This window comes from Schistocerca serialis, chromosome 6 (genome assembly GCF_023864345.2).
Source record: "Schistocerca serialis cubense isolate TAMUIC-IGC-003099 chromosome 6, iqSchSeri2.2, whole genome shotgun sequence".
NCBI classification, from domain to species: Eukaryota; Metazoa; Arthropoda; class Insecta; order Orthoptera; family Acrididae; genus Schistocerca; species Schistocerca serialis.
In genome coordinates, this window is record NC_064643.1 from 137,298,836 (window position 1) to 137,324,477 (window position 25,642).

The following is a 25,642-nucleotide window of genomic DNA, read 5'->3' on the forward strand; positions in this document are numbered from 1 at the left end:
AAACTTTATTTTTACAAAGGTGTGAAGCTACTCTACAATGCATTACTTTTTCAAAAATTTTGGATAAGGCAGTCAGAAGAGAGATTGGGCAGTAGTTGTTGACATCAGACGTATCCCCTTTTTTATGCAGTGGTTTAACAATGGCATACTTCAGTCTATCTGGGAACATACCCTGCTTCAGAGAGTTATTACATATGTGGTTAAGAATCCCACTTATTTCTTGGGAACAAGCTTTTATTATCCGACTGGAAATGCCATCAATTCCATGTGAGCTTTTATTCTTGAGAGAGTTTATTATTTTCCTAATTTCAGCAGGAGAGGTGGGTGGAATTTCAATTGTATCAAATGGTGTGGGTAAGGCCTCTTCCATTAACTGCTTTGCTTCTTCTAATGAACATTTAGATCCTATTTTCTCTACAACATTTAAAAAATGATTATTAAAAATGTTTTTGACTTCCGGCTTGTTGTTTCCATTCGCTTCGATGGTGATGCCATCATCCTGTACTCTTGGTTGCCCTGTCTCCCTTGTAATAATATTCCAAATTGTTTTGATTTTGTTATCAGAGGTATTAATCTTAGACATGATGCACATGCTTCTGGACTTTTTAATAACCTTTCTTAATATAGCACAGTAGTTTTTACAATATTTTGCTGTTTCTGGGTCATTACTCTTTCTTGTTGTTAGTTACAGTTCCCTTTTGTGGTTACAAGATATTTTTATTCCTTTAGTAAGCCAAGGTTTTTTGCATGGTTTGTTATAATTAGATTTGGCTACTTTATTGGGGAAACAGTTTTCAAATTCTCTTGCAAGTGTATCATGAAATAAGTTACATTTTTAATTAGCATCGGGTTCCTTGTATACCTCATCCCAGTCTAACTGCTGAAGATTTTCTCTGAAATTTCTAATTGTTGAGTCATTAATTGAACGCAAAACTTTGGAGGGTAGTTTTGAATTACTGAATGGAGCTATCTCATATACTGTAACTAGTTGAGCATCATGATCAGAAAGCCCATTCTCTACAGGACAAGAATTTATGTTTTTAAACCTCTCTTGGTCTATAAAAGTGTTATCTATCAATGTGCTGCTGTCCTTTACTACCCGAGTAGAAAAATTAATGACAGATGTCAAATTGAAAGAACCGAGCAAGACTTCAGGTAATTCTTCTTATTACACTCTTTCAGTGAATCAACATTGAAGTTCCCAAAAATAATAATTTGCTTTCCCCTATCTGACAAATAGCACAACAAGGCATCCAAGTTTTCCAGGAATAAATGAAAGTTTTCCAGGAATAAATGAAAGTTTCCTGAAGGGGACCTTTATATGAGGGCTATCCACAAAGTACATTATGTTTTGGAATTAAAAATAAATAAAGTATTGGAATTTTTTCTTAATTATATACAGATGAAAGCCACACTTAAATACTGCTTTTCTACATAGTAGCCATTTAAATTAAGGCTCTTATCGTAGCGATGGACGAGCTTGGAAATTCCTTCGTCGTAAAATTCGGCCGCCTGCGCCTTCAACCACGTGGCGACTGTCTTTTGGGACAGAAAAGGTGTGATTTTTGTGGATTTCCTGGAAAGAGGCATTACAATAAACTCTCAAAGGTATTCCCAAAATCTGCACAACCTTAGAAGAGCAATACAAAACAAGCGCAGGGGAAAGTTGGGCTCGAAGATATTGCTGATTCACGACAACGCCCGGGCCCACACGGCAAATGCCACTCGTGAAGTTCTCGAATCTTTTAAGTGGGAGTTGTTTCCTCATCTGCCGTACAGTCCCGACCTGGCACCGAGCGACTTCCACTTATTCCCAGCAATGAAGAAGTGGTTGGCTATGCAGCGTTTTGATGACGACGCACAGCTTCAAGAAGAGGTAACCACGTGGTTGAAGGCGCAGGCGGCCGAATTTTACGACGAAGGAATTTCCAAGCTCGTCCATCGCTACGATAAGTGCCTTAATTTAAATGGCAACTATGTAGAAAAGTAGTATTTAAGTGTGGCTTTCATCTGTATATAATAAAAAAATTCCAATACTTTATTTATTTTTAATTCCAAAACGTAATGTGCTTTGTGGCTAGCCCTCGTACTGTTGAAATTATAAAAGAACCCTCGTTCAGTTTAAGTTGACAGGCACAATCTTCTATATGTTGCTCTGGACAAAACTTTTTTGTATCTAAGCTTTTTACACAGTGATAACTTTTGACATATATGGTAACTCCTCCTTTCACCTTATTCTCTCTACTCATATGTGCAGCCAGTTTATAACCACTGATATTTACCTTTTCCATATCAGACACAATGTGATGCTCAGACAGTTGTAGTGTATCTATTACATTATCATATTCAATGTCATCTAAACAAACCAGGAGTTCATCTACTTTATTCTTCAATCCTGGAATATTTTGGTGAAAAATGGTAACATTATTTTTTACTTTACTTTTGAGAGAATCTACTTTTTTCTTTAATCCACCAATATTTTAGTTAAATATGGTAACATTATTGTTTACTTTCCTGTTGTGAGAATTTTGTGAGTTTTGGACCTCTTTAGCACCTGCCTGCCTGAACTTCTCATTGGACACTGATATTAGTCTAAAAAAAGAGGTACACTCTTTGACATAAAACTCGACCGGCGGCCAGCCGCTGCAGAGGCTAAGTCCGCGCCGATCGCGACATGGGACAAATAAACTGACGAACTCGCTAATTCTCTTAAGTCCGGCTTTCTGCACAATCTGGCAACACTGTAGACTGCGGCACTTCCTGGAGGAAGTCTTGTCCGATGTTAGAGAAATCGGAGAATGTTTATGCCCGTGGTCTAGCGGTAGCATGCGTTCTTTCTGTCTAAAATGTCTGTGGATCGAAACCAACTGGAGTAAGATTTTTGTAGCCTCTTCTGTCTGAATGGTGAAGACGTGAATTTAATGGTAGCGCAGATTCAATCTATTTCACTTTCTGACACACAGATAACAAAATTTTATCCAGTAACCATTTTGCGGCAGATTTCCCGCAGACTGTCTGGACGCCGCATGCGGCAAAGCTCCGGGATCCATTTGCTAGCTACAGGCAGCGGCCGTGGTGACAGCAGCGGCGCTGCACTCCCCCGTTCTTTATCGAAAGCGCCTGCTACCGTATGGCATTAATCGGCAAGAGCTGAGTATGGCCCGAAATTAATTTTATAGACTGGGAAGAAATTAAACCACCACACTACATTCGATGAATTTATAAATGCGTCATACCTCGTTTCTTTTTCTTTCAAAGTCAATTATTTGTGCAGATTTAGGCCAATATTCGGATATTTTCGTCAAGGCAGAGTGAGCGTCTGTGTTGTAAAGTGTATTACAGTTTCTGTTTCATTCCTTGTGGTAAGTCTATGCAATAAACTGTGTGAATACCTTGCAAAGCATGCTCTGTAGCAGTGCAGAAACACTGCACATTTCTAGTTCGATGTATGGATTCATGAAGTATTTAACGTTGATCGGAAGTGGTGGTTAAGGTCATCAGATTTAAACCAGAAAGAGTTATCATTTTTGAGGTTTCATAGAACGGAAAGGAATTGATAACGCCAATGTCCGAAAAACTCTACAGTTAAATGCTATTGCAAAAACTTAGAGGAGAGGAAGTATATTAATCAACATGTTCACTTCATAAACAACCTCCTGACATGTTAGACCTATACGACGAATAAGGCTCAAATGTGTATCGTTGACAGTCGGTTTGAATCTTTTCCCAAACTAATTTACAGTGAAGCACCTTGGCATTTGCAAAGCAAACATCCGTAATATTAACATAATATACTAAGTCGAAATTGCACGAATATTTGTGTGTAAAGGCATTCCTCAGATTTCGTGTAAGGAATTTTTACTAGCAGTTTGCAACTCCATTAATTAAAATGGAATATAGAAAGGTTGTGTTCAGCTGTTTTCTCCGAGATTGTAACTGCCATCTCATATAACACTATCATCGCAACTCACAAGGGGACCACTGGGCTAACGACACACTGGCGACAACAGGCGGACTATAGCCATTGCGATATTGCCTGAGCCTCAAAGCGCAACGTTAAACACACAAACAGGTGTTACTGATGTGAAGAACGCCGTTCTAGGAGTCCAGAATTAAAAATACTTTTTACGTGTCTCGTCTTACAGTGGATTATATCGTATGAGTCTTCGATGTGAAAAACGAACGCCAAGTGAATTTAGCGAGGTAATGCCGGGCTACATCCGGAAGTAAATCCACTATCATAGTCTTGACAAATATTTGCTACGACGCTGCCCATTCTCAGCTCTCTTACGAGGCAGCTCTTCAGCGAAATGCTTGTCGTGATTGTCCGATACGGTTCATCAGAGGGGAGACGTGCGCGCACGTTTGGTTTCTATGCGGCGTTCTCTCCTGATAGTTTCTGACGTCGCCTTGTGGGCTATGTATACATTTGAGGCATTCAATTATCAATTTCATTATTCAGCAAGTAGAGACGCAGTCAACAAATATTCGTGGTATTCATTTGATTTTTGATTTAAGAAGAGGTAAAGCGGGATATTACTTTCGTTAACACGAAAGATATGCCGCACATATGGATAACGAGGAAGTCTGCGTCTTCATACGTTTCCTCCTTGAAATCTGTATGCTCTATTATATACTAAGCAGATTGACCATTGTTTCCATAACGTTACCCTCTTATTTTGCCCGTAAATGATCAATAGATTCCAAATGCATGTCTCTGAATGAAAGTAGTTGTTCGAACCTTTCCTGCGTTGTTTTTTGTGTTTTTTTTGCTTGGAATTCATGAAGCAGACCACTGTGCCTCCCCCCACATCCCCCCTCGACGGTTAGGTCTCATAACTAAACCGTTTTTTATCCAATGACATAATTTATTCAAACAGTATCGTCACAAAACCATCAAACAAAGTCTTCCATTTGCAGTTGGAACACTCTAACCAGCATCTGACCCAAGTGTGGTCCACGGCCATGGTCTGAAATTAGCAGCTCTCTGCTACTGTGGCAAAGTCCGTACTACATTTTACGTCGTACCAGTTTATCTGGTAATACTGTATTAAATTAACAGGAGTAGTTGCAGAGTTGTGCCAGCGTATCTGTCTTCCCATTGTCAACTTTATGTATCTCACTTCTCCTGTAGCGTTGATCACGAGGTGCCGATGTAAAGGAGTGTATTCTGCATGACGTAACATTCAGTATTCCCATCTGTCATAGCCACTCTTCATGTGCATCAGTACCATATAGGGATGTGAAAACTCTTGCGAGTGAGAGAACAACAATAATAATCGTAATAAGATCGAGCAAATAATGAGTGACGTTTATTGCAATGCAGAACGAGAATGGCTGTGAAAATAAAAATCGATAAAAATAGGTTGATCGTTGAGTTGGCACAATGCAAATTTCTTCTTAGCATTTTATTACTGAATTTAGTACAGGATGTTTGCAGAGAAAAAGGAAACTTCGCTACTTTTCGCCAGAGTAATATAGTGTAAACCAGCAACTACGCTTTCCTTAGAACACGACTCAACCAGGTCCCCCAAGTAGCTACCAAGGCATTGCTGCATTCTGACCCTGACATTGCTCTGATGACGGTTAATGCAGATAGTTTCGATTATGAAATACAAAACTTACTGCAGGTTAGTTCCTAGGATCGTAATATTAAATTTGCGATGTGAAGACTATACAGATTACTCGTCAATATAAAAAGACAATATTATGGGAATTGAGCATGGTCCCTTGGCCACTTCCTCTTTTCCACCCGTTATAGCCCTTTTGCTATTCTTTCCACCAACGTCTAGCTGTTCTTGCCGGTGCTCCATACCGAGGTTGCGCTCCATACTTGACACGGCCACTCGCAGCACGTTACGTGATGAGCAGTGTTCCCAGTCACGTGGTGTTTGTGTTGACGAAACACGAACGCTGCGGCAGCCACTGTGATGTAGAAATAGCAGTCGGTCTTGACCATGATCACATCACTCAACTACCGTAACACTGACTCCCATTCTCAAATCCAACGAAACTAGTGAAATCTGTGTTACCCAACTTTTTATCATCTCAAAAACACCCTTCCCATACGTTACCAGACTCGAAAGCATTCATGAAATGAGTTTTTCGAAAAGCATATAAATCACTTCTGCCTCTTGTGACGTAAAACATGGGCATTGTTACTGCCCACAGTGTTGTATTCCAGGACCTGCTGCCAGCTGGCCCTTCTTCAGAAGTGGTCTTCTGTATTTTCGAATCGATGTTCAAATGATTGGATGCTCTACATCAAGTCGGAGCTTTATGGTTGTCTAACTTACAGTGTGACTAACACACGATATAACGCTTTAGGAAATCTCTAAGGTAGGAAGCAATGAGAAAAGTTCGAAAATATTTCAGTGCGTCATCAAGGAATGGACTGAAATTAAAATTAGCGATGGCCGCAAGCGAAACGCTACCTAACGTGACGAGGTATTACACGTTGGAAGTAGTTCCCATATGAGTGCACTGATGCTTTTGTCTCTTTTTGCTTCCATCCCTACCAACATATTTCTTCATTCTCGTGGTAACCATGACTTTCTATATGTATGCTGCAAAAGATTGCACGTGGACACATTCGACATCGAGGTGCAAAGCGTTTGATACCTTACATTATATTCAATTCAAATAAGCTTTAGATGTATTTTTACTTCGTCTGTAGTTTGAGATGATTATGAACGTTACGGAAAACTATTTCACATGCCTTATGCTGAATGAAAAACACTGAATCATCCGTTTTGATTTCCTGCGTTGAAATGATATAATGTCGGTTGTCAACAGCCTTCTCCCACGCCGGAAGCTGAAACTTATATCATTCTGGATTAATGATAATTGAATGCCTCAAATGTATACATAGCCCACAAGGCGACGTCAGAAACTATCAGGAGAGAACGCCGCATAGAAACCAAACGTGTGCGCACGTCTCCCCTCTGATGAACCGTATTGGACAATCATGACAAGCATTTCGCTGAAGAGCTGCCTCGTAAGAGAGCTGAGAATGGGCAGCGTCGTAGCAAATATTTGTCAAGACTATGATAGTGGATTTACTTCCGGGTGTAGCCCGACATTACCTCGCTAAATTCACTTGGCGTTCGTTTTTCACATCGAAGATTCATACGATATAATCCACTGTAAGACGAGACACTTAGAAAGTATATTTAATTCTGGACTCCAAGAACGGCGTTCTTCACATCAGTAACACCTGTTTGTGTGTTCAATGTTGCGCTTTGAGGCTCAGGCAATATCGCAATGACTATAGTCCGCCTGTTACGGCTAGTGTGTCGTTAGCTCAGTGGTTCCCTTATGCGTTGTGATGATAGTGCTATGTGGCATGGCATTTCAATCTCGCTGAATGACGCTGAACACAACCTTGTTATATTCCATTTTAATTAATGGAGTTGCAAACTGCTAGTAACAATTCCTCATATGAAATCTGAAGAATGCCTTTACACACAAATCTTCGTGCAATTTCGGCTTAGTAAAATATGTTCACATCACGGATGTCTGCTTTGCAAATGCCGAGGTGCTTCACTGTGAACTAGTTTCGAAAACGATACGAATTTGAGCCTTGTTCGTCATATAGGTCTAACATATCAGTAGGTTGTTTATGAAGTGAAGTGAACATGTTGATTAATATACTTCCTCTCCTCAAAATTTTTGCAATAACATTTAACTGTAGAGTTTTTCTGACACCAGCGTTAGCAATTCCTTTTCGTTATATGAAACCTCAAAAACGATAACTTTTTCTGGTTTAAATCTGATGACCTTAACTATTACTTTCGTCCCAGTCTATAAAATTAATGCGGACCGTACTCAGCTCTTGCCGATTAATGTAATACAATAATCTCCGTTGCTTTCGAGCGTGAGTGGAAATAGAAATTTTCTGTTTAGCACTGCTGTCGCCACGGCCGCTGCTGGTAGCCAGCAAGTGGATCCCGGAGCTTTACCGCATACAGCGTCCAGAGGAGGAAAGTCTGCGAGAAATTTGCCGCAAAATGGTTACTGGATAAAATTTTGTTATCGGTGTGTCAGAAAGTGAAATAGATTGAATCTGCGCTACCATTCAGACAGAAGAGGCGATAAAATTTTTTTACTAGGTTTCGATCCACAGAGATTTTAGACAAAAGGAACGCATGCTACCACTAGACCACGGGCGTAAACATTCTCCGATTTCGCTAACATCGGACAAGACTTCCTCCAGGAAGTGCCACAGTCTACAGTGTTGCCAGATTGTGCAGAAAGCCGAACTTGGAGAATTAGCGAGTTGATCAGTCTATTTGTCTCATGTTGCTATCGGCGTGTACTTAGCCTCTGCAGCGGCCGGCCACTGGTAGAGTTTTATGTCAAAGAGTGTACATCCATGAGTACTAGTGTCCCCCTTATGGATTTCGCTAGCAACCCTGCCAGTTTACTCTTCCCTTTCCTATTGAGGTGTAGGCCATGCCTTATGAAATCCCCCCTATCAATAGCCTCGACAGGAACCAATCCAATGTCTGACAGAGTGGCTGCCCTACGCAACTGGTCCAACTCCATATATACCCTCCTGACAGAGCAGTTCAACTGGGGCTGATCATGCCGCACGAAAGCAGGCACCAGCCCAGTATTGGTATGGGTCGTTGCCAAGGCTATTTTCACCAGGTCACACTCAATACTGTAGCCCTGATCCCTATCAATACTGTTTCCCACTCCACCCACTATCATCACATGATCTTGCTTTGTGGAAATCCTTGCACAAGGAACCTATATCCTCTACCACTGCACTTATTTTGGTGTATTGTAACTAGTATGTAAACATAAAAAACTAAAGGAATTTTGGAGTTACCAATTGGCATGCTGGGTGGCTATATATTAAACTTTGACAAAGACACCTCAAGAATTAGACAAATGCTCTTCCAAAAGTAGAACATATAAAATAGGAAGATGAGAGTTCGCACAGTCTTACATACATACATACATACATACATACATAATTACTAGAAAGAAATGAGGTTTTGGAAAAAAACAGCCATTTATCATAATAAATACAAATCATGATACCATAAAAAGGTTCCAAACATCTATGTTTTGGTACAAAATAAGAACAAATGGAATGGCAGAAGGGTTGAAGTCCTTTCGAGTATAAATTAAGAGAAAATTCTATTAGATCAACTTGAATGATTCATAGAATGATTAAGGATCTAGCAAATAAAAATGCTCAATAAACAATATAACGAATCAAAGAATTATTGAACATATTTTACAGCATCAATCGTTACTGAAAACTGTAGTTCAAGGTGGGCAGCCTTTGCAGCCTAGTGGTCAAAGAGACAGACTCCCATGCTGAGGACCCAGGTTAAATTTATGGTATGCCAGAGATGTTTCCTCCGTGGGGGGACTGGACTATCGTGCACTGAGCCACACGACGACATTGAGGCACTACACGATTGAGAGGTAGTGTATCCAAGATCAAAGCATCGACAATGGCTAAGAGTGTGGTGTGATGATTCTGTGCCCTTCCATACCACATCTGATGGTGAATGACTGAAGATGACATGGCAGTTGGTTGACTTATCAGTGGGTCTCCATAGTTGAAGTTGTGCTGGAAGGAATAAATTGCAGGGTGTGGCCTACGTAAGAGTATTTAAGGCACGTTGATGATAAGCTTAAATGAAGAATATAGCTGGCTAGTAACAGAACTTTAGAACTGCCTTGAACCAACACAAATAGCTTTCAAACACACCATACATTTATTGATTTTATGTGATAGAAGCACTTGCTCTCCAGACTCCTTGGACTTTTCTCTACCAGAATCCAACAGATACTGCCATTTTACAAACATACGCTACCAGTAAAAAGTTTTCAATCACATATCGCTACAATAGATTTGTGGTTAAAACAGGGATTTTGTTTTAAATATTGAAATATATTGTCACATAGAAGAAGGTGTAATGAGATGAATGACGAACACTAACTTCACTTAACGATGGTTTATTCAGCACTTGCACATACTAGAGTGCGGAGCGAGCTGCCTCCGGCCAGAACACATACAGTATATAGAGTATACAGTTACAGAACATTCCATACAACGATTCTTGACATTTGTGGATGCCTCTAGAATGTACTGGAATGGAATATAGAAATTAAAATTTTACAGTCCAGGTGGGTTTTGAAATAACGACCCTCCATGCAACAGTCTAGTATCATAACCACTATACCACAGTGACTGTGCTTCTCAGCTTCTTCTGTGACAGTGCTGCCTCTTCAAGAGAACAGTGTCTCGGTGTTATGTCCTCCTAGTCCAGGAATATGTCATCGGTCCTGCATACTCCGACTCCCGATGACTGATGTTCACCCTGGCGATGATCTTCTTAGAACTTTCTTTGCCACTATGATCTTTGTCACCTTTTCGCTTGTTGCCTGTCACTGGAGCTTTGAATTTACCCTGGGTTGCCGGATCCTTATAGGGCTTCATTCGAAGGATGTGGACCGTATCTCTGATCTTTCGCCGTCTTGTGTCGGGGTTGAAATCTTCAACTTCATAAGTAACATTAGACAACTGTCTTACAACCTTATAAGGTCCAAGTAGCACCTGAGGAGCTTCTCAGAGAGACAAACCTTCCAAACAGGAATGATAGATCCAGATGAGGTCACCAGGCTGGTAGACAACAGGGCGGTGGCTTGCGTCATACCTTTGGCGATCATTTTCTTGAGCCTCCAGCATGCAGAGTCAAGCTAACTGCCAAGTTTTCTCAGCCCTGGTTAACACCTGGCCGATGTAGTCATTGTCCACATCATCAGGATGTAACAGAAATGAAATGTCCATCGCCGTCGCCGCCTCACGCTCATGCACCAGGAAAAATGGCGTAAATCCTGTGGTGTCTTGTTTGGCGGTGTTGTAGCAAACGTCACGAAAGGTAGCACTTCATCCCAGTTGCACTACTCAACATTGACAAATATTGATAGCATGTCGGCCAAGATCTTATTAAGGTGCTCAGTAAACCTGTTAGTTAGCAGATGGTAGGCAGTCATCATGTGATGAGTATTGTTGCACCGACATTTTATCTCTGTCGCAAGATTTGATTGAAAAACTTTCCCTCGATCTGTAATTAACGACCTTGGGGCACCGTGTTTTAATGTAATGTCTTCCACGGTGAAGTTGGCCACCTCAAATGCATTGGCTGTTTTCACGGCTTTTGTAATGGCATAGCATGTCAGATAATCAGTACAAACAATAATCCATCTATTGTCACTAGCAGACACAGGAAATCGTCCGAGGTGGTCAATCCCAACATGCTGGAAAGGCACTTTGGCTGGTGGAATTGGTATGAGTCAGCCAGGTGGTTTCTGAGAAACCCCCTTTCTCCTCTGGCACTCTCAACCATGCAACACATAGTGATGGACAATCCTAAATAAAGCTGACCAGAAAAATCTCTTGCAGATCCTATCATATGTTGTAATTAATCCTAAATGTCCAGCCTCAGATGTGTCAAGGAATTTCTGTAGAACATCTAAGCGCATGTGTTTAGGAATGACTGGTAGCCACCTCTTTCCAAATGGATCAAAGTTTTTCTTGCAAAATAATCCATTAAATACCATAAATTGTCCTTTCACAACCTCTGACTGATTTAAGGAAAGCATAATTTGAGATATTTTGGCATCCTTCTTCTGCTCAGCAGAGAGATCCATGCAGTGAGACATTCACTATCTTCATCAAAATCTTGATGGTCTTGCACAGGGTTTCTTGAGAGACAGTCAGCATCTTGGTGTTTTCTTCCACTTTGGTACACTAGGGTAATGTCATACTCTTGAAGACATTGTGCCCACCTAGCGAGTCGTCCTGTTGGATCCTTAAGACCTGTAAACCAAGTGAATGATGGTCTGTAACAACTGTGAATGGCCTTTCGTAGAGATTCTGTCAAAATTTGCGTACGTCCCAGATCACAGCAAGACATTTTCTTTCTGTAGTTGTTGAGCACCACCCCAGATAAATTTACCATAGGCTTTTAACAACTCCTGTAGTGGCCTGGTTTTATTACAAAAGTCTTTGATAAAATAATGGCAATAAGAACATAATCTGAGGAAGCTTCTCACATCTCTAATCCTTTTAGGAATAGCAAATTCCGTTATAGATCTCACCTTTTGGGGGTCAGTCTTCCAGGTTCCTCACACGGCATTGTAGGAAAGTAACTTTACCTGGGTGTTGCCTTTTTCACCATTTTAAAGGGAAATGAAGGACGAGAGATTTGGGCTCAATGTTTGTTTTACTTCCTCCCTTATAACCTCTTGAAGCACCTCGGTTTTTTGCTCGCCGTGCAATCAGAGTGCCTCCTGAACTTCCTGTCTCACTATCTGATGAACACTTGAGAAATCAGTTGCTTCCTTCATCACAGACATCGATGTGATGTTTTGAAGCCGTTCAAACTTCTTGTGTGTAATTCTTTTTTGATGCATTGTCTCGATATACCGGCACCATTTTATGAAGTCATCTGCTGTCAAAACCTCATTCAGGAGTAGGGCTTGATACATGTCCTCACCAACACCCTTCATGAGATGTGCAACCTTATTTTCCTCCTTCATTCTAGGATCCACTGTTTTATACAGGTCCAAGGTGTCTTGAATGTAGGATGCTGTCGTTTCTCCTGGATGCTGTTCCATGCACTTCAACAGCTGATTGAGATGACAGTGACAACTCAATACATAGAAGTTGACAATGAAGAAGATGATGAAAAATGAAACCGAGGCATAGCCATAACAGTTTAGAAATCGAAGTTTTTGCGTAAATGTTTTGCCTACATTAAGTTTTATGTAGTTGCAGGTGACAAACTGTTAAGAAAAACAGTCACTGTAAAAACGTAATACAACAGGAAAATCGCACGTATTAATACACAATTGTATATGCTCTTCAAAAACCTATATTATGATTTAGAAACATAATATTTATATGTATTTACACAGTAAAGAACATTCATTATGTTTAACAGCCATAATAATAATTAAAAAACCACTGATGTTGCTGAAACTGCAGTGGAACGTGTCTGGGACCAAAAACAAAATTGTGTTTTGGAAAAGGCACACCCCACTCAAAAACATATGTTACTGTTAAAACAAACACAGACAAAAGGGCTTCAACATCAAGATGATTATTTGTATTCTCTATCAGGCAACCTTCAAGAACTTCCTTTCCAGATGAAAATACACTCTGAACATAGCTCAAAAAGTTCACCTCAAAACCAGATGATATCTAAAATCACAGTACTGAAAAGTTACCCAAGTGTTGGCAGACTGTTGTAAACATCTAAGGAAAATATGTTACTGATGACTAAAGTCTCTGTTATGTCTATCTCTTGTATTTACTAAATTTGTGGTAAAACATTACAAACTTTTGCACCAACCTAATATCATGATCATGATGCAGTCAGCAGTAAGAACAGAAAAATTATATGTAAAAATATGCTTGTTTTGATGTGCATTTATGTTCTTAAAGCTGTGCATTAATCTTGTTCATGTATGTCTGTTGTAAATTTGTTGCAGAACAACATCCACTAGATGCAGTGAACATTCTTTCACATGCCATGAATGGAATTATGATGACTGTTGATCTCTTTATTGTTGGACACCCTATGAGGATTTCTCATTTGTATTTGCCTCTGTGCTTCACAGTGGTTTACTATGTTTTCAATGGGATTTACTACCTTGCAGGTGGTACTGACAATTTTGGACGCACATATATTTATGCACTTCTCAATTGGAAGAAAACAGGTTATGCTTTCTTAGCGTGTTTCCTGGGACTTATATTTGTTGCTGTAGTGCACACGGTATTGTCAGTTGTAAGTTCGAGATGTAAACATTTCGCAAAACCACATCAAATTCAGAAACCTGATGAGACAAATATACCTTGTTAGATAATCATATTAAGTGATATTCTAGGGGTACAAGTGTGTTTATAAAAGTGACTGCACATACTGTGTATAATATTACAGTATTTCACTCAATGTGGTGTATTCTTAACTACTACCTATTAAATAAAGGTTTGAACTAATGTAATAGCGTGGTATCTGTTATAGTCTGGACAGCCAGAAGGGCTAATTGTAAGACTGTGCATCTGTGAATTGTTACCTTGTTCACATTTCTGTATCAATCAAATAGCTATACCTATTCTCATCAGTATTTATCACCTTTTTCTTTCTGCTTTGATTTATCAGTTTCTCTCTACAGAATTGTTAAACATACAATTATCAAAACAGGTTAAATATCTGTTTGTGTGAAAATGAGTACATTCTATACTTGCCTGTTGTTTGTCATCACTTGTAGTTAGTCTTTAATTGTAAGATTTAATACTGTATTGTTGTTCTCTCCAAGTGTGGCCCCACAACCCCATTTAATGTCAAGGAATTACTTCCTACTGTTCACACTTCTTTTGACTTATGTACTGTAAAACAAAAGGCTTAAAATATTCATGTCACTGTATTTCTAATCACCCAGTGCTTAGAATGAAGGAGGATGTTTTCACACTGTTAGAAAGGGAAATGATCTCAGTTCTTTCTCCAGTATTCAGTTCTGAGTGAAGTTTCCCTCTCTCTTTGTTATTCTGTGTATCTGTCAATGAATTAAAAGATGTATTTATTTTGAAATTGAGTAACACCTCCAGTATTGCAGTTGCATATACTTCTGTGGGTTTCTTGTAACCCAAACTTTTATTTATTGCTGGTCTCCTTAATTGTGTGACATATTGAATACACATTTTCAAAGTAAGAATGCTAAACAAAGTATTAAAATGCACAAATAAATAAAAACTGAACTTCAAGAACAATATAGATTTAGTAAACAAGTTAACAGAAGTTAAGATTGAGACAAATGCAAAATTAATTTCTATTGATGTACACAGCTTGCTCTCAAGCACTCCAGGGAAAGATGGGATAGATATTGTCACAATCATTATATTTATACCATCTTAGTACAGAACAGCAGCTGAGCAAAGTTAATACAGTAGAATGTTGTTTAAGTCAAAATTATTTCTGCTTCCAAAGGAGCTATCATAAGCAAACAGACGGTCTGGCAATGGGCTCATCCTTACTTCTTTCCAAGTAGAAACGTTCTTGGACAAGTGAGAAACGGATTTTCTTAAGAACAAACCACTGGTACACTGTGTGTATTAGTATAGATATGTCAATGATATTCTCTGTATGTGGAAAGTCTCCATTAGACAACTCCAAAAGTTCGTAGAAAATATGAACCAGTGCCATACTAAAATAAAGGTCATTATGGAGTTAGGGGTTTGCAACATTTATTTCCTAGACATCAACATACAGAATACAAGCAACATAAATATAAAATTTACCAGGGGACTCTTTTATTGACACATTCATTCCAACTTCCGCTCAGTGTCAAACAGCGTACTAACTTGCAGCATTCGATCATATAACTCACCATCTCCTTTCTATCCCCATGTCCGAAGACTATGTCTAAGAACTTAATACAGTAAAATCAGTAGCTACAAATAATGAATCTGAGTCACACTGTTGACAACATTGTCAATAAAAGTGAAGATGCAAGCCAAATCTCTTCTGTACTCAGTGAAAAATACAAACAGAGAAAAGAAGAAAAGTGTAATTTACCTGTTATAGGCAAAATTTCTGGTAGGAAATTTTAAAGGCAAAGGATTTGTCTGTTTTTCTGTCTCACAGACATTAGTTAGATCTACCTTCAATTCAAAAGATAAACAACACACCATGATGGAAAATGGGATTTATAAGATGATCTGCAAAAAAGTCAGTCCTACTATACTGGACAGACTTGGGGATCAATATGCGAAATAGGCTCAGAGAATGCCATAGAAGCAGGAGATCAAAGAAGCCAAATTGCTTAAACAAGAACCATAAATCCATAACATGTGTAGACATCCCACAAGAAGAGGGAAATAGTGCAAGGCTTACTCAATTAAAAAAAAATTGGGCCCCACATTTACTATTCAATGAGCAAACTAAATTTAATTCTTCACCTCCATTACACAATGTTAAAACCTCTATAGAGAAGAATAATCCTGGTGCCTTCATTCATAAATGGATGATCCAAATTAAACAATGGAAACTCTAGGTAGGAATATCAGGGATGGGGAGAGAGACAAACACTGTCTGGTGGAGTGTGCAGGAGCTAGACTGCCAACAGGTGAAGCATCAGGATATTGTGGGGCAGGGAAGTGGGGGGAAAAATGAGCAAAAAAGGAGAGGAGTGGGGAAAGACAGTCAGATGCATTGGCTGTGGGCTTCAACTAAATGGGGTGGGAAATGAGAATGGGGAGGAGATGATAGAACAGAGGGGGTGGAAACTTTTCGGTGGAGAGTGTGCGGACAGTATGTTACTGTAGGTTGAGGCTGGGACAGTTACAGGAGTAGAGAATGTGTTGCAAGGATAACTTCCATCTGTGTAGTTTAGAAAAGCTGGTGGTGCAGGGAAGGATTCAGATAGCTATGATAGTGAAGCAGCCATTGAAAACACTTGATTTCAATGGCTGCTTCACTATCTGAGCCACATGGGGCCTTCCTATCCACTACCAGCTTTTCTGAACTGTGCAGATAGGAGTTATACTTAAAACACATTCTTTACTCCGGTAAGTATCCCAGCTTCAACCTACAGCAACATACAGTCCCCGTACCCTCCACCAAACAGTTTCCACTCCCTCTGTTCTATCATCTTCTCCCCATTCTTATCTTCCACCCTGTTTGGATGCAGCCCTCTGCCAATGCATCTGCCCGTCTTACCCCATTCTTCTCCCTTCCCCCCCCCCTTCCCCCTCCCCCCCCCCCTGCCCAACAACCTCCTGACACTGCACCTGTTGGCAGTCTAGTCTCTACAGATAGAATTCGTCTCTTTCCCCATCCATACACCTCTATGCCTTCCCCTTCCCTGCCCCCTCTATATTGATGCTTGCATCCCACATGATAGTTGCATTCTGGCCCAAGACGCTGAAGTTGTTGGTCGTGTGCACATGAGGTGTGCTTGCTTGTATGTGTGAATGGTGTCTCTCTCTCTTTTACTGATGAAGGCTATGTCTGAAAGCTTTATGTATGCATCTTTTTAATTGTGCCTGCCTGCAATTCGACATGTCTTTTTTACAGTAAGTAGCAATCTGTCTTTTCCTACATTGTTGATGATCCAAATTCCCATTCCTGTGCACATAGATCTGAAAATGAGCTTTTAACCTTAAACCTAGGTCATACAATAACAACAAAGTTTGTGAACACAAGCAAAAAAAATTTGTTTAATTAATGCAAGAGAACAACTTTATTTTTGGATTTAGATACACTAATAGGGGAGATATTTTTCTGTACCAGTTAATTTTTATCACGTTTTTCAACCAGTTCTGAAAGCTTGTTGTTTTGCGAACTACACCTACATCCATACTCGGCAAACAACTATGAAATGCATGGTAGAATCTACTTCTCACTATACCAGTTATTGGAACTTTTCCTGTTCTTATTTAAGTATGAGCCATGAGAAGAATGATAGCTTAAATGCTTATATGTGCACTGTAATTAATCTAACCTTGTTTTCATGATGCGAATGGGAATGATAAACAGGGAGTGCAATGTATTTGGGTCAACTGAAAGTTGTGATCTACCCGTCTGCTAAGAACCACTATATTACTTTGTTGTGGTGGGTGACATCACAGTGGCGCAGTGTTTTTGTCAGATTGTCTTTGTAGGTGATGTGTTGTAGTATTTGGTGGTGCTCCTTTTTGTTGGAGGTTTTTGCTGCAAAACTGTTTGTTAGGTATCTTTTGTTAGTCATTTGACTTTGTTAGCCGAGTCTGAGAGGTTGTCAATGGAACAGTTTATGCTGGTCCACTAGTGAGTTACTTTGAGTTTGTGTGTTGTGGGTCATGGACTCTTGACCGTGGTTGGTATTGTTTGTGCTGATTGTTTTTTATAGACAGGAATAGTGTTTTTCTTTCTTTGTCCAGATTAGATATGAGGGGAAAATTATGAGCAGGTCAGAATCGATGATGATGCAAGCCTTCATGAATTTTAGGGTTTTTGTTGTTAGTTTTCGGTAACTGTGCTGTAGTGTCGTTGGAAGGTATTGTGGATATTGTTTTACCACAATTTATTAGGTTACATTTTTGATGTTATTTGTGTGAAAAGTTTTGGTTTGTTTTACTGAGGTCTTTATTTTAGACAATGAAACAATATATTGTCTGTTGTAGGCTGTATTGTCTGTTGTAGGCTGTATTGTGCTTTATTAAAATCAATGTCAATTGCACATAGCTATCGATAGGTTTACAATGTTTGGAAGTAAGGGCATCTTCTTTGACAACATTGTAATACCTGTTTTAATTGTCAGCCTGCAGCACTTGGAGTATGTTTCGATTGAGTGGGATTGCTGGTATTTAATAGCATGATATGTAATACATGATATTCCAAATGTGCTTGATAATAGTGCATGACCGAAATTAGCTAATAGTGTGATTTTCCACAGTACAGACTACAATGCACAAAGTATTCTTTTATTAAACACTTAGAAACTGTGGAACCTCCTTGGAAGCACTCTCTTCGTGTTACAATATTATGAGAAGGGACGTTGCTACTCACCATATAGTGGAAATACTGAGTCGCAGATAGGCACGACAAAAAGATTCTCACAATTAAAGCTTTTGGCCATTAAGGCCTTCATCAAAAAACACACGGCTGCAGAGACTCTGCAGGCAACAAACCACACGGCGAGCAGCAGCATGATGGGAGTGGCGACTGGGTAGGGGTAACAAGACGGCTGGGGTGGGTAGAGGGAGGGATACTATGGTGAGGGTTGTGGACAGTGAAGTGCTGCAGTGTAGGAGGTCAGGGGATTGGGGGGGGGGGGGAGGAAGTAGCAGAAAAGGAGAGAAATAAAAAGGTAAGTGTTGTTGTGGAATGACAACTGTCTAGTGCTGGAATGGGAACAGGGAAGGTGCTGGATGTGTGAGGACAGTGACTAATGAAGGTTGAGGCCAGGAAGATTACGGGAATGTAGGATGTACTGCAGGGAAAGTTCCCACCTGTGCAATTCCGAAAAGCTGGTGTTGGTAGGAAGGGTCCATATGGCACAGATTGTGAAGCAGTAATTGAAGTGAAGGAAATCGTGCTTGGCAGTGTGTTCAGCAACAGGGTGCCACAATTTGTCAGTGGCCTTTCATGTGGACAGACAGCTTGTTGCTTGTTATGCTTATATAGAATGCAGCACAGTGGCTGCAGCTTAGGTTGTAGATCACATGACTGGTTTCACAGGTAGCCCTGCCTTTGATGGGATAGGTGATGTTAGTGACCGGACTGGAATAGGTGGTGATTGGGGGGGGGGGGGGGGGGATGTATGGGACAGGTCTTGCATCTATGTCTATTACAGTCATGAGGTAAGGGATTGGAAGCAGGGGTTGTGTAAGGATGGATGAGTATATTGTGTAGGTTCAGTGGATGGTGGAACACCACTGTGAAAGGCGTGTGAAGGAAGTGGGCATGACATTTCTCATTTCAGGGTCTGATGACAGGTGATTGAAACCCTGGTGGAGAATGTAATTCAGATGCTCCAGTCCTGGGTGGTAATGAGTTACAAGGGGACTGCTCCTCTGTGACTGGATGGTGGGACTTGGAGACTGGAAAGATAATGCACGGGAGATTTGATTTTGTTAAAGGTTGGGAGGATAATTACAGTCATTGAAGGCTTCTGTCTGACCGTCTGTATATTTCGAGGGGGGCTGCTCATCACTGCAGGTGAGATGACCATTTGTGGCTAGGCTGTATGGAAGGGACTTCTTGGTATGGAACAGGTGGCAGCTGTCAAAGTGGAGGTATTGCTGGCAGTTAGTAGGTTTGAGATGGATGGAAATTCTGATGTAGCCATCTTTGAGGTTGAGGTCAACATCTAGGAAGATGGCTTGTTGGGTTGAATAGGACCAGGTGAAGCAAATGGGGGAGAAGTTGTTGACGTTTTGGAGGAATGTGGATAAGGTGCCATCACCTTCCATCCAGGTAGCAAAGATGTCATCAATGAATCTGAACCAGGTGAGGGGTTTAGGATACTGGGTTCTAGGAAGGATTCCGCTATATGGCCCATGAATATGTTGGCATAGGTTGGTGCCATGCAGCTGCCCATAGCCGTACCCCACGTTTATTTGTAGGTAATGCCTTCAAAGGAGAAGTAGCTGTGGGTGAAGATATATTTCGTCATGGGGACTAGGAAGGAGTTTGTTGGTTTGGAATCTGTCGGGCACTGGGAGAGGTAGTGTTCAATAGTGGTAAGGCCATGGGCAATAGGAATGTTAGTGTACAGCGAGGTGGCATCAACAGTGACAAGCTGGGCACTGTGTGATAAAGGGACAGGAACTGTGGAGAGTCAGTAGAGGGAATGGTAGGTATCTTTTACATAGGAGGGTAGGTTCTGGGTGTTGGTCTATGAGAGCAGAGATTGTCTCAGTGAGGGCACAGTAACCAGCCACAATGGGGCGTCCTGGGTGCTTAGGTCTTGGACCTTAGGAAGCATGTAGAAGGTAGGAATGTGGGGATTGGTAGTGGTGTGTAGAGAGATGGACTCCAGGGAGAGGTTCTGGGGTGGGCCTAGGGATTTGAGCAGTGACTGGAGATCCTGCTGGATTACTGGAATGGAGGATGATAAGGTTGGGATCAGTTTTTAGGTGGTGGACTGTGGTTCTTTCTGCGGATGTAAGGTTAGTTTGCATATTGAAGGATTTGTGGAATGGTGGTGAGGCAAAGTTTGCACTTAAGAAATTCTTGGAAGTTTGGGGGCAATGGGGGTGGCTCACAGTTGGATGGAAGAGGGAACTGGGTTAGGCAAGTTTCAATATTGGTCTTTATTTTATTCTGATTGTTAGGGAATAAATTTGCCCACTGTAGGGACCAGGAGAAGGAGAGAAGATATTTAACAAGTCCTGAATGATTTAATTTGGGAGTGGGGCAAAAGGTGAGGCATTTAGAAAGTACTGATATTTCTATGGTGCTAAGGCTTCCACATGAAAGGCCACTGACAAACTGTGGCCAAGTAATAAGTGGATCACCCTGTTGCTGGACATGCTGCCAAACATTATGTCCTTCACGCCAACTACTGCTTCCACAGCCTGTGCCATATGGATCCTCCCCACCAACACCAGCTTTTCTGAATTGCACGGGTGGGAACTTTACCTGGAGTACACCCTACATTCTCATAATCCTCTTGGCCTCAACCTTCATTAGTCACTGTCCTCGCCCATCCAGCACCTTCCCTGTTCCCATTCCAGCACTAGACAGCTGTCATTCCACCACAACACCTGTCTTTTTATTTCTCTCCTTTTCCGCTACTCCTCCTCCCCCCACCCTTGCACTGTCCCGCTTTCCCCCACTCTCCCCTGCCCTTCATCTAACTTGCAGCACTTTACTCTCCACAAATCCCACCATACTATCCCTCCCTCTCCCCACCCCAGCCATCTTGTTACCCCCACCCAGTTGCTACCCCCATCAAGTGAAATTATTGGTGTTAGATATCTGAGTTGAGTTGCATGTGGGTTCCTAGCTTCAGGGCTTTTTTAAAGCTGTGTAGGTCAACCAAAATTTACAATAACAATGATTTATTTATTTATTTATTTATTTTTGAATGTTGAGAAATTTGTGTGCTTGATTTTTGGGTTAATATTTGTCATCATCATATATTTAACCACTCCTACCCCTCCCCCCCCCCCTCCCCTTCATTTTATTGCTATAGTCAAATAGTTTGTTGTGTATGTTTTTATGCGGGGTAATGGCTGGCATGATGGTTGCCATGTTGTGCGTGCTTGAATTCAGGGTGTTTGCCATCTTGGTGGTGTCATGGAGCAAAGCAGACAGGTGGTATCACAACTTCTGGTAAACCCACATACTCCTAGCTTACTCACTTAAAGTTGGTTCTCGAAACTTTGGAAATAAGTTTTCATGGCATAGTTTGTGTCAGTTTTCAAGCATGTTCCATTTCAGTTTTTTCACAGGTCTGCGACACACTCCCACGAGTCAAACAAACCTGTGACCATTCATGCTGCCCTTTTCTGTCTCCCTCAATATCCCTTATTAGTGCTATTTGGAAAAGGCTTGAGCAGTATTCTAGGACGGTATGCATTAGTGTTTTGTAAGCAATCCCCTTTGCAGGCTTAATGCATTTCCAAAGAACTGGATTCTGCCATGTGCTTTATCTTCAACTGAGCCAGTGTGATTTCTACATTTCTGTTCCTACAAACTGCTACACCTAGGTATGTGTAAGAGTTGAATGGTTCCAGCTAGGACTTGTTAATATTAAAGTCATATTTTATGTTTAGTGAAGTGCTAAATTGTACATTTCTGTACATTTAATGTAAGTTACCAATCTTAGCACCACTTTGAAATATTATCAAGATCAGACTAATATATAAGTAGGTTCTTTCGGACAGCACTTCTTCACAGATGACTGTGTCATCTGTGAGAAGTTGGAGGTTACTGTCTGCAACGCCATTAATATGCAACGTTAACAGCAAGGGAAGCAACACACTTCCCTGACTTACATTTAAAGTTACTTTATCATCTCTCACTGTGACTATCCATCCAGGATAACAATCTGTTTTCCACTACCAAGAAATCATCAATCTGATAAAAAATTTTGCTTCATATTTTTTGGAATTTAAGGAGGACTGCATCTGCTTAACTGCTTTGATCTGTAGCTTTCATTATGTATCTACATGAATAAATGTATAGTTCCGAGAGTTTTCAGAAGCTCATTGTATAAAACGTATTTCGTAGTACTTAGCAGTTGTGATTTATAGTTATTGTATCACCTGTTATAACTAATGCGCCTTGTTACATTTATTTATTTTTTTACACGTTTAATTCTGTAGGACCAAATTGAGGAGCAAATATCCAAGGCTGTGGAAGATGTCAGTACATCAAATTAAACATAAAAGTAATAACAGATAAAATAAAATGTTTATGAACCCAAGAAAGTGCAGCCATAAGTTTAAGTAAATGCAATAAACAATATAACTAAGGAATCAGCTTGATGTTTCACGGAACTGCTCAACAGTATAGAATGAGTGACCCACGAGGAAACTCTTCAGTTTTGATTTACAAGTGCATGAGGTTACTGCTACGATTTTTGAATTTTTGTGGTAGTATATTGAAAATGGATGCAGCAGTACAGTGCACACCTTTTGGGAGTTCGATCCAAATGCAGGTTGGATTTCTGCCTAGTATTAACTGAGTGAAAGCTGCTAATTCGTAGGAATAAGCTGATATTGTTAACAAGAAAGGATAGTAAAGAATATAGAGGCCAGTGTCGGAATACCCAGACTAGTGAACAGAGGTTTACAAGAGGTTCCCAAGCTTAAACCTCTTATTGTCCAAACTGCCCTTTTCTGATTCAAAAATATCGTTTGAGGTGGGGTAGAGTTACCACAAAATATAATACTATATGACACAAGCGAACAAAAATAAGCAAAGTAGATTAATTTTCATGTTGAATGATCAGTTACTTCTTTCAGACACCATTCAAATAGTAAGAATGGCATCATTAAGTCTTTGAACAAGATTCTGAAGGTGGGATTTCCACAACAGTTTACTATCTATCTGAACACCTAAAAATTTGAACTGTTCAGTTTCACTAATCATATTCCCATTCTATGAAATCAGAACATTGGATTTTGTTGAATTGTGTGTTAGAAACTGTAAAAACTGAGTCTTACTGTGATCTTATTTTCTACAAGCCATGAACTTACGAGTTGCACTATTTGAAACAGAGCCAATGTTGCATACAACATCCTTTACTACCAAGCTAGTGTCATCAGGAAACAGAAATATTTTAGAATTACCTGTGATACTAGGAGGGCATACCATTTATACAAATAAGGAACAGGAGTGGCCCCAACACTGATCCCTGGGACAACCCCCATTTGATTGTCCCCCTAGTCAGAGCCATTCTGAACACTGCGAATAATGACCTTTTGCTGTCCGTTGCTAAAGTAAGAGGTGAACCAATTGTGAGCTACTCTCCATATTCCATAATGGTCCAAATTCTGTCCCAATATTTTGTGATTGACACACACCTTAGTTAAATCAAAAAATATGCCTAGCATTCAAAACCTTTTGTCTGAACCTTACAGAGAAAAGAGAATATAGCATTTTCAGTTGTTAAACCACTTCTAATGCCAAACTGTACATTTGATAGCAAATAATGTGATATAAAATAATCAGTTATCCTTAAACACACAGCCTTTTCAGTAACTTCAGCAAGCACTGATGGCACAGAAATAAGTGTAAAATTGTTAGCATTATCCTATTCTCCCTTTTTATAAAGTAGTTTTACTGCTGAGTACTTTAATCATTCAAGGAACTGACCATTCTTAAAGGAAAAACTACAAATATGGCTAAGTGCAGGGCTAACATGTGAAGCACAGTACTTGAATATTCTGCTTGGCACTTCAGCATATCCATGAGAGTCCTTAGTCTTCAGTGGTTTAATTATTGACTCAGTCTCTCCCTTGTCAGTATCACTGAGTAGTATTTCGCACATCAATCTCAGAAAGGCATTTTCCAAAAGAGTTATATGATTCCCTGTAGAAACTAAGGTTTTATTTAAGTCATAAGCAATGCTCAGCGAACGATAGTTAAATACTGTGCATTTATCTGACTTACCAATAACATAAATATTTTTTACTATGAACTCACTATATCATCAACCATGTGCTGCTGACCAGACACTTCCTTCACAACTGACCATGTGATTTTATTACTCTGTGCATTAGTTACTATATTTGTGTACACATACTCTTTGCCTTCCTAATAACATTTTATGTACCTTACAATACTGTTTGTAATGGGCTACTGTAGCTTGATTGTGACTACTTCTAACATTTTGATATAATTTCCACATTGTTCTATTTCATATTCTTATCTTACTAGTCAGCCATCCAGGCTGCCTTTCACTGCTAGTTTCCTGTTTAGAATGTTCTAATGGAAAGAAACTCTCAAAGAGCATAAGAAATGTGTCAAGGAAAGCATCATATTTGTCATCTATGTTACTGGCTTTCTAAACTTCCCACTGCTCTTGTTCCTCAACGACATTTAAAAAACACTATTGCCATTGGGTTAGCTTTCCTACATAGTTTGTAAATATATATAACATTTGTTTGAGTACAAAAGCCTTTTGGTGTAATAATTGGTGCATCATGGTCTGAAAGGTCATTCATCCTTTTACTAACAGAATGCCCATCTAGTAATGAAGAATGAATAACAATCTGTCTGACTGTGCTAATCTTCCCCTGCACCCTTGTACAATAATATACAAAATTAATACTGAAGTCATCAATTATAACTAATTTATGGTACTTAGTATAACATGAACAAGAATCCTCTTTGGCTTTAGCAGAAATACTCTGGCATCAGAGTTAGGGGACCTATAAACTACAACCATTAGAAGTTGTTTCACTAAATTCAACTGCTCATGCACAACATTTGAACACCTGTTCAGTGCAGTGCTTTGATATATCTATGGACTCAAATGGAATAATATTTATGTACATAGACACTCCCCAGTCCACAAAGAACTCCTTGAAAAAGCAGCCGACCAATCTGTATCCTGGTAAAGGAAACCTCTGAACTGTCAAATTATTTAAGAGGTGGTCAGATACACCAAT

General features: G+C 40.0%; 1 protein-coding gene across 1 annotated transcript in view; it reads left to right on the forward strand.

The window, feature by feature from the left end:
- LOC126483991 (protein rolling stone-like) overlaps positions 1 to 14,600 on the forward strand; it is a 252,175-nt gene extending 237,575 nt beyond the window's left edge. Inside the window, exon 5 of the mRNA XM_050107296.1 lies at positions 13,525 to 14,600. Coding sequence (XP_049963253.1) covers positions 13,525 to 13,895 — 371 coding nt within the window. The 3' untranslated portion in view covers positions 13,896 to 14,600. The remainder of the gene's footprint in view (positions 1 to 13,524) is intronic.
- The last annotated feature ends 11,042 nt before the right edge of the window (positions 14,601 to 25,642 follow it).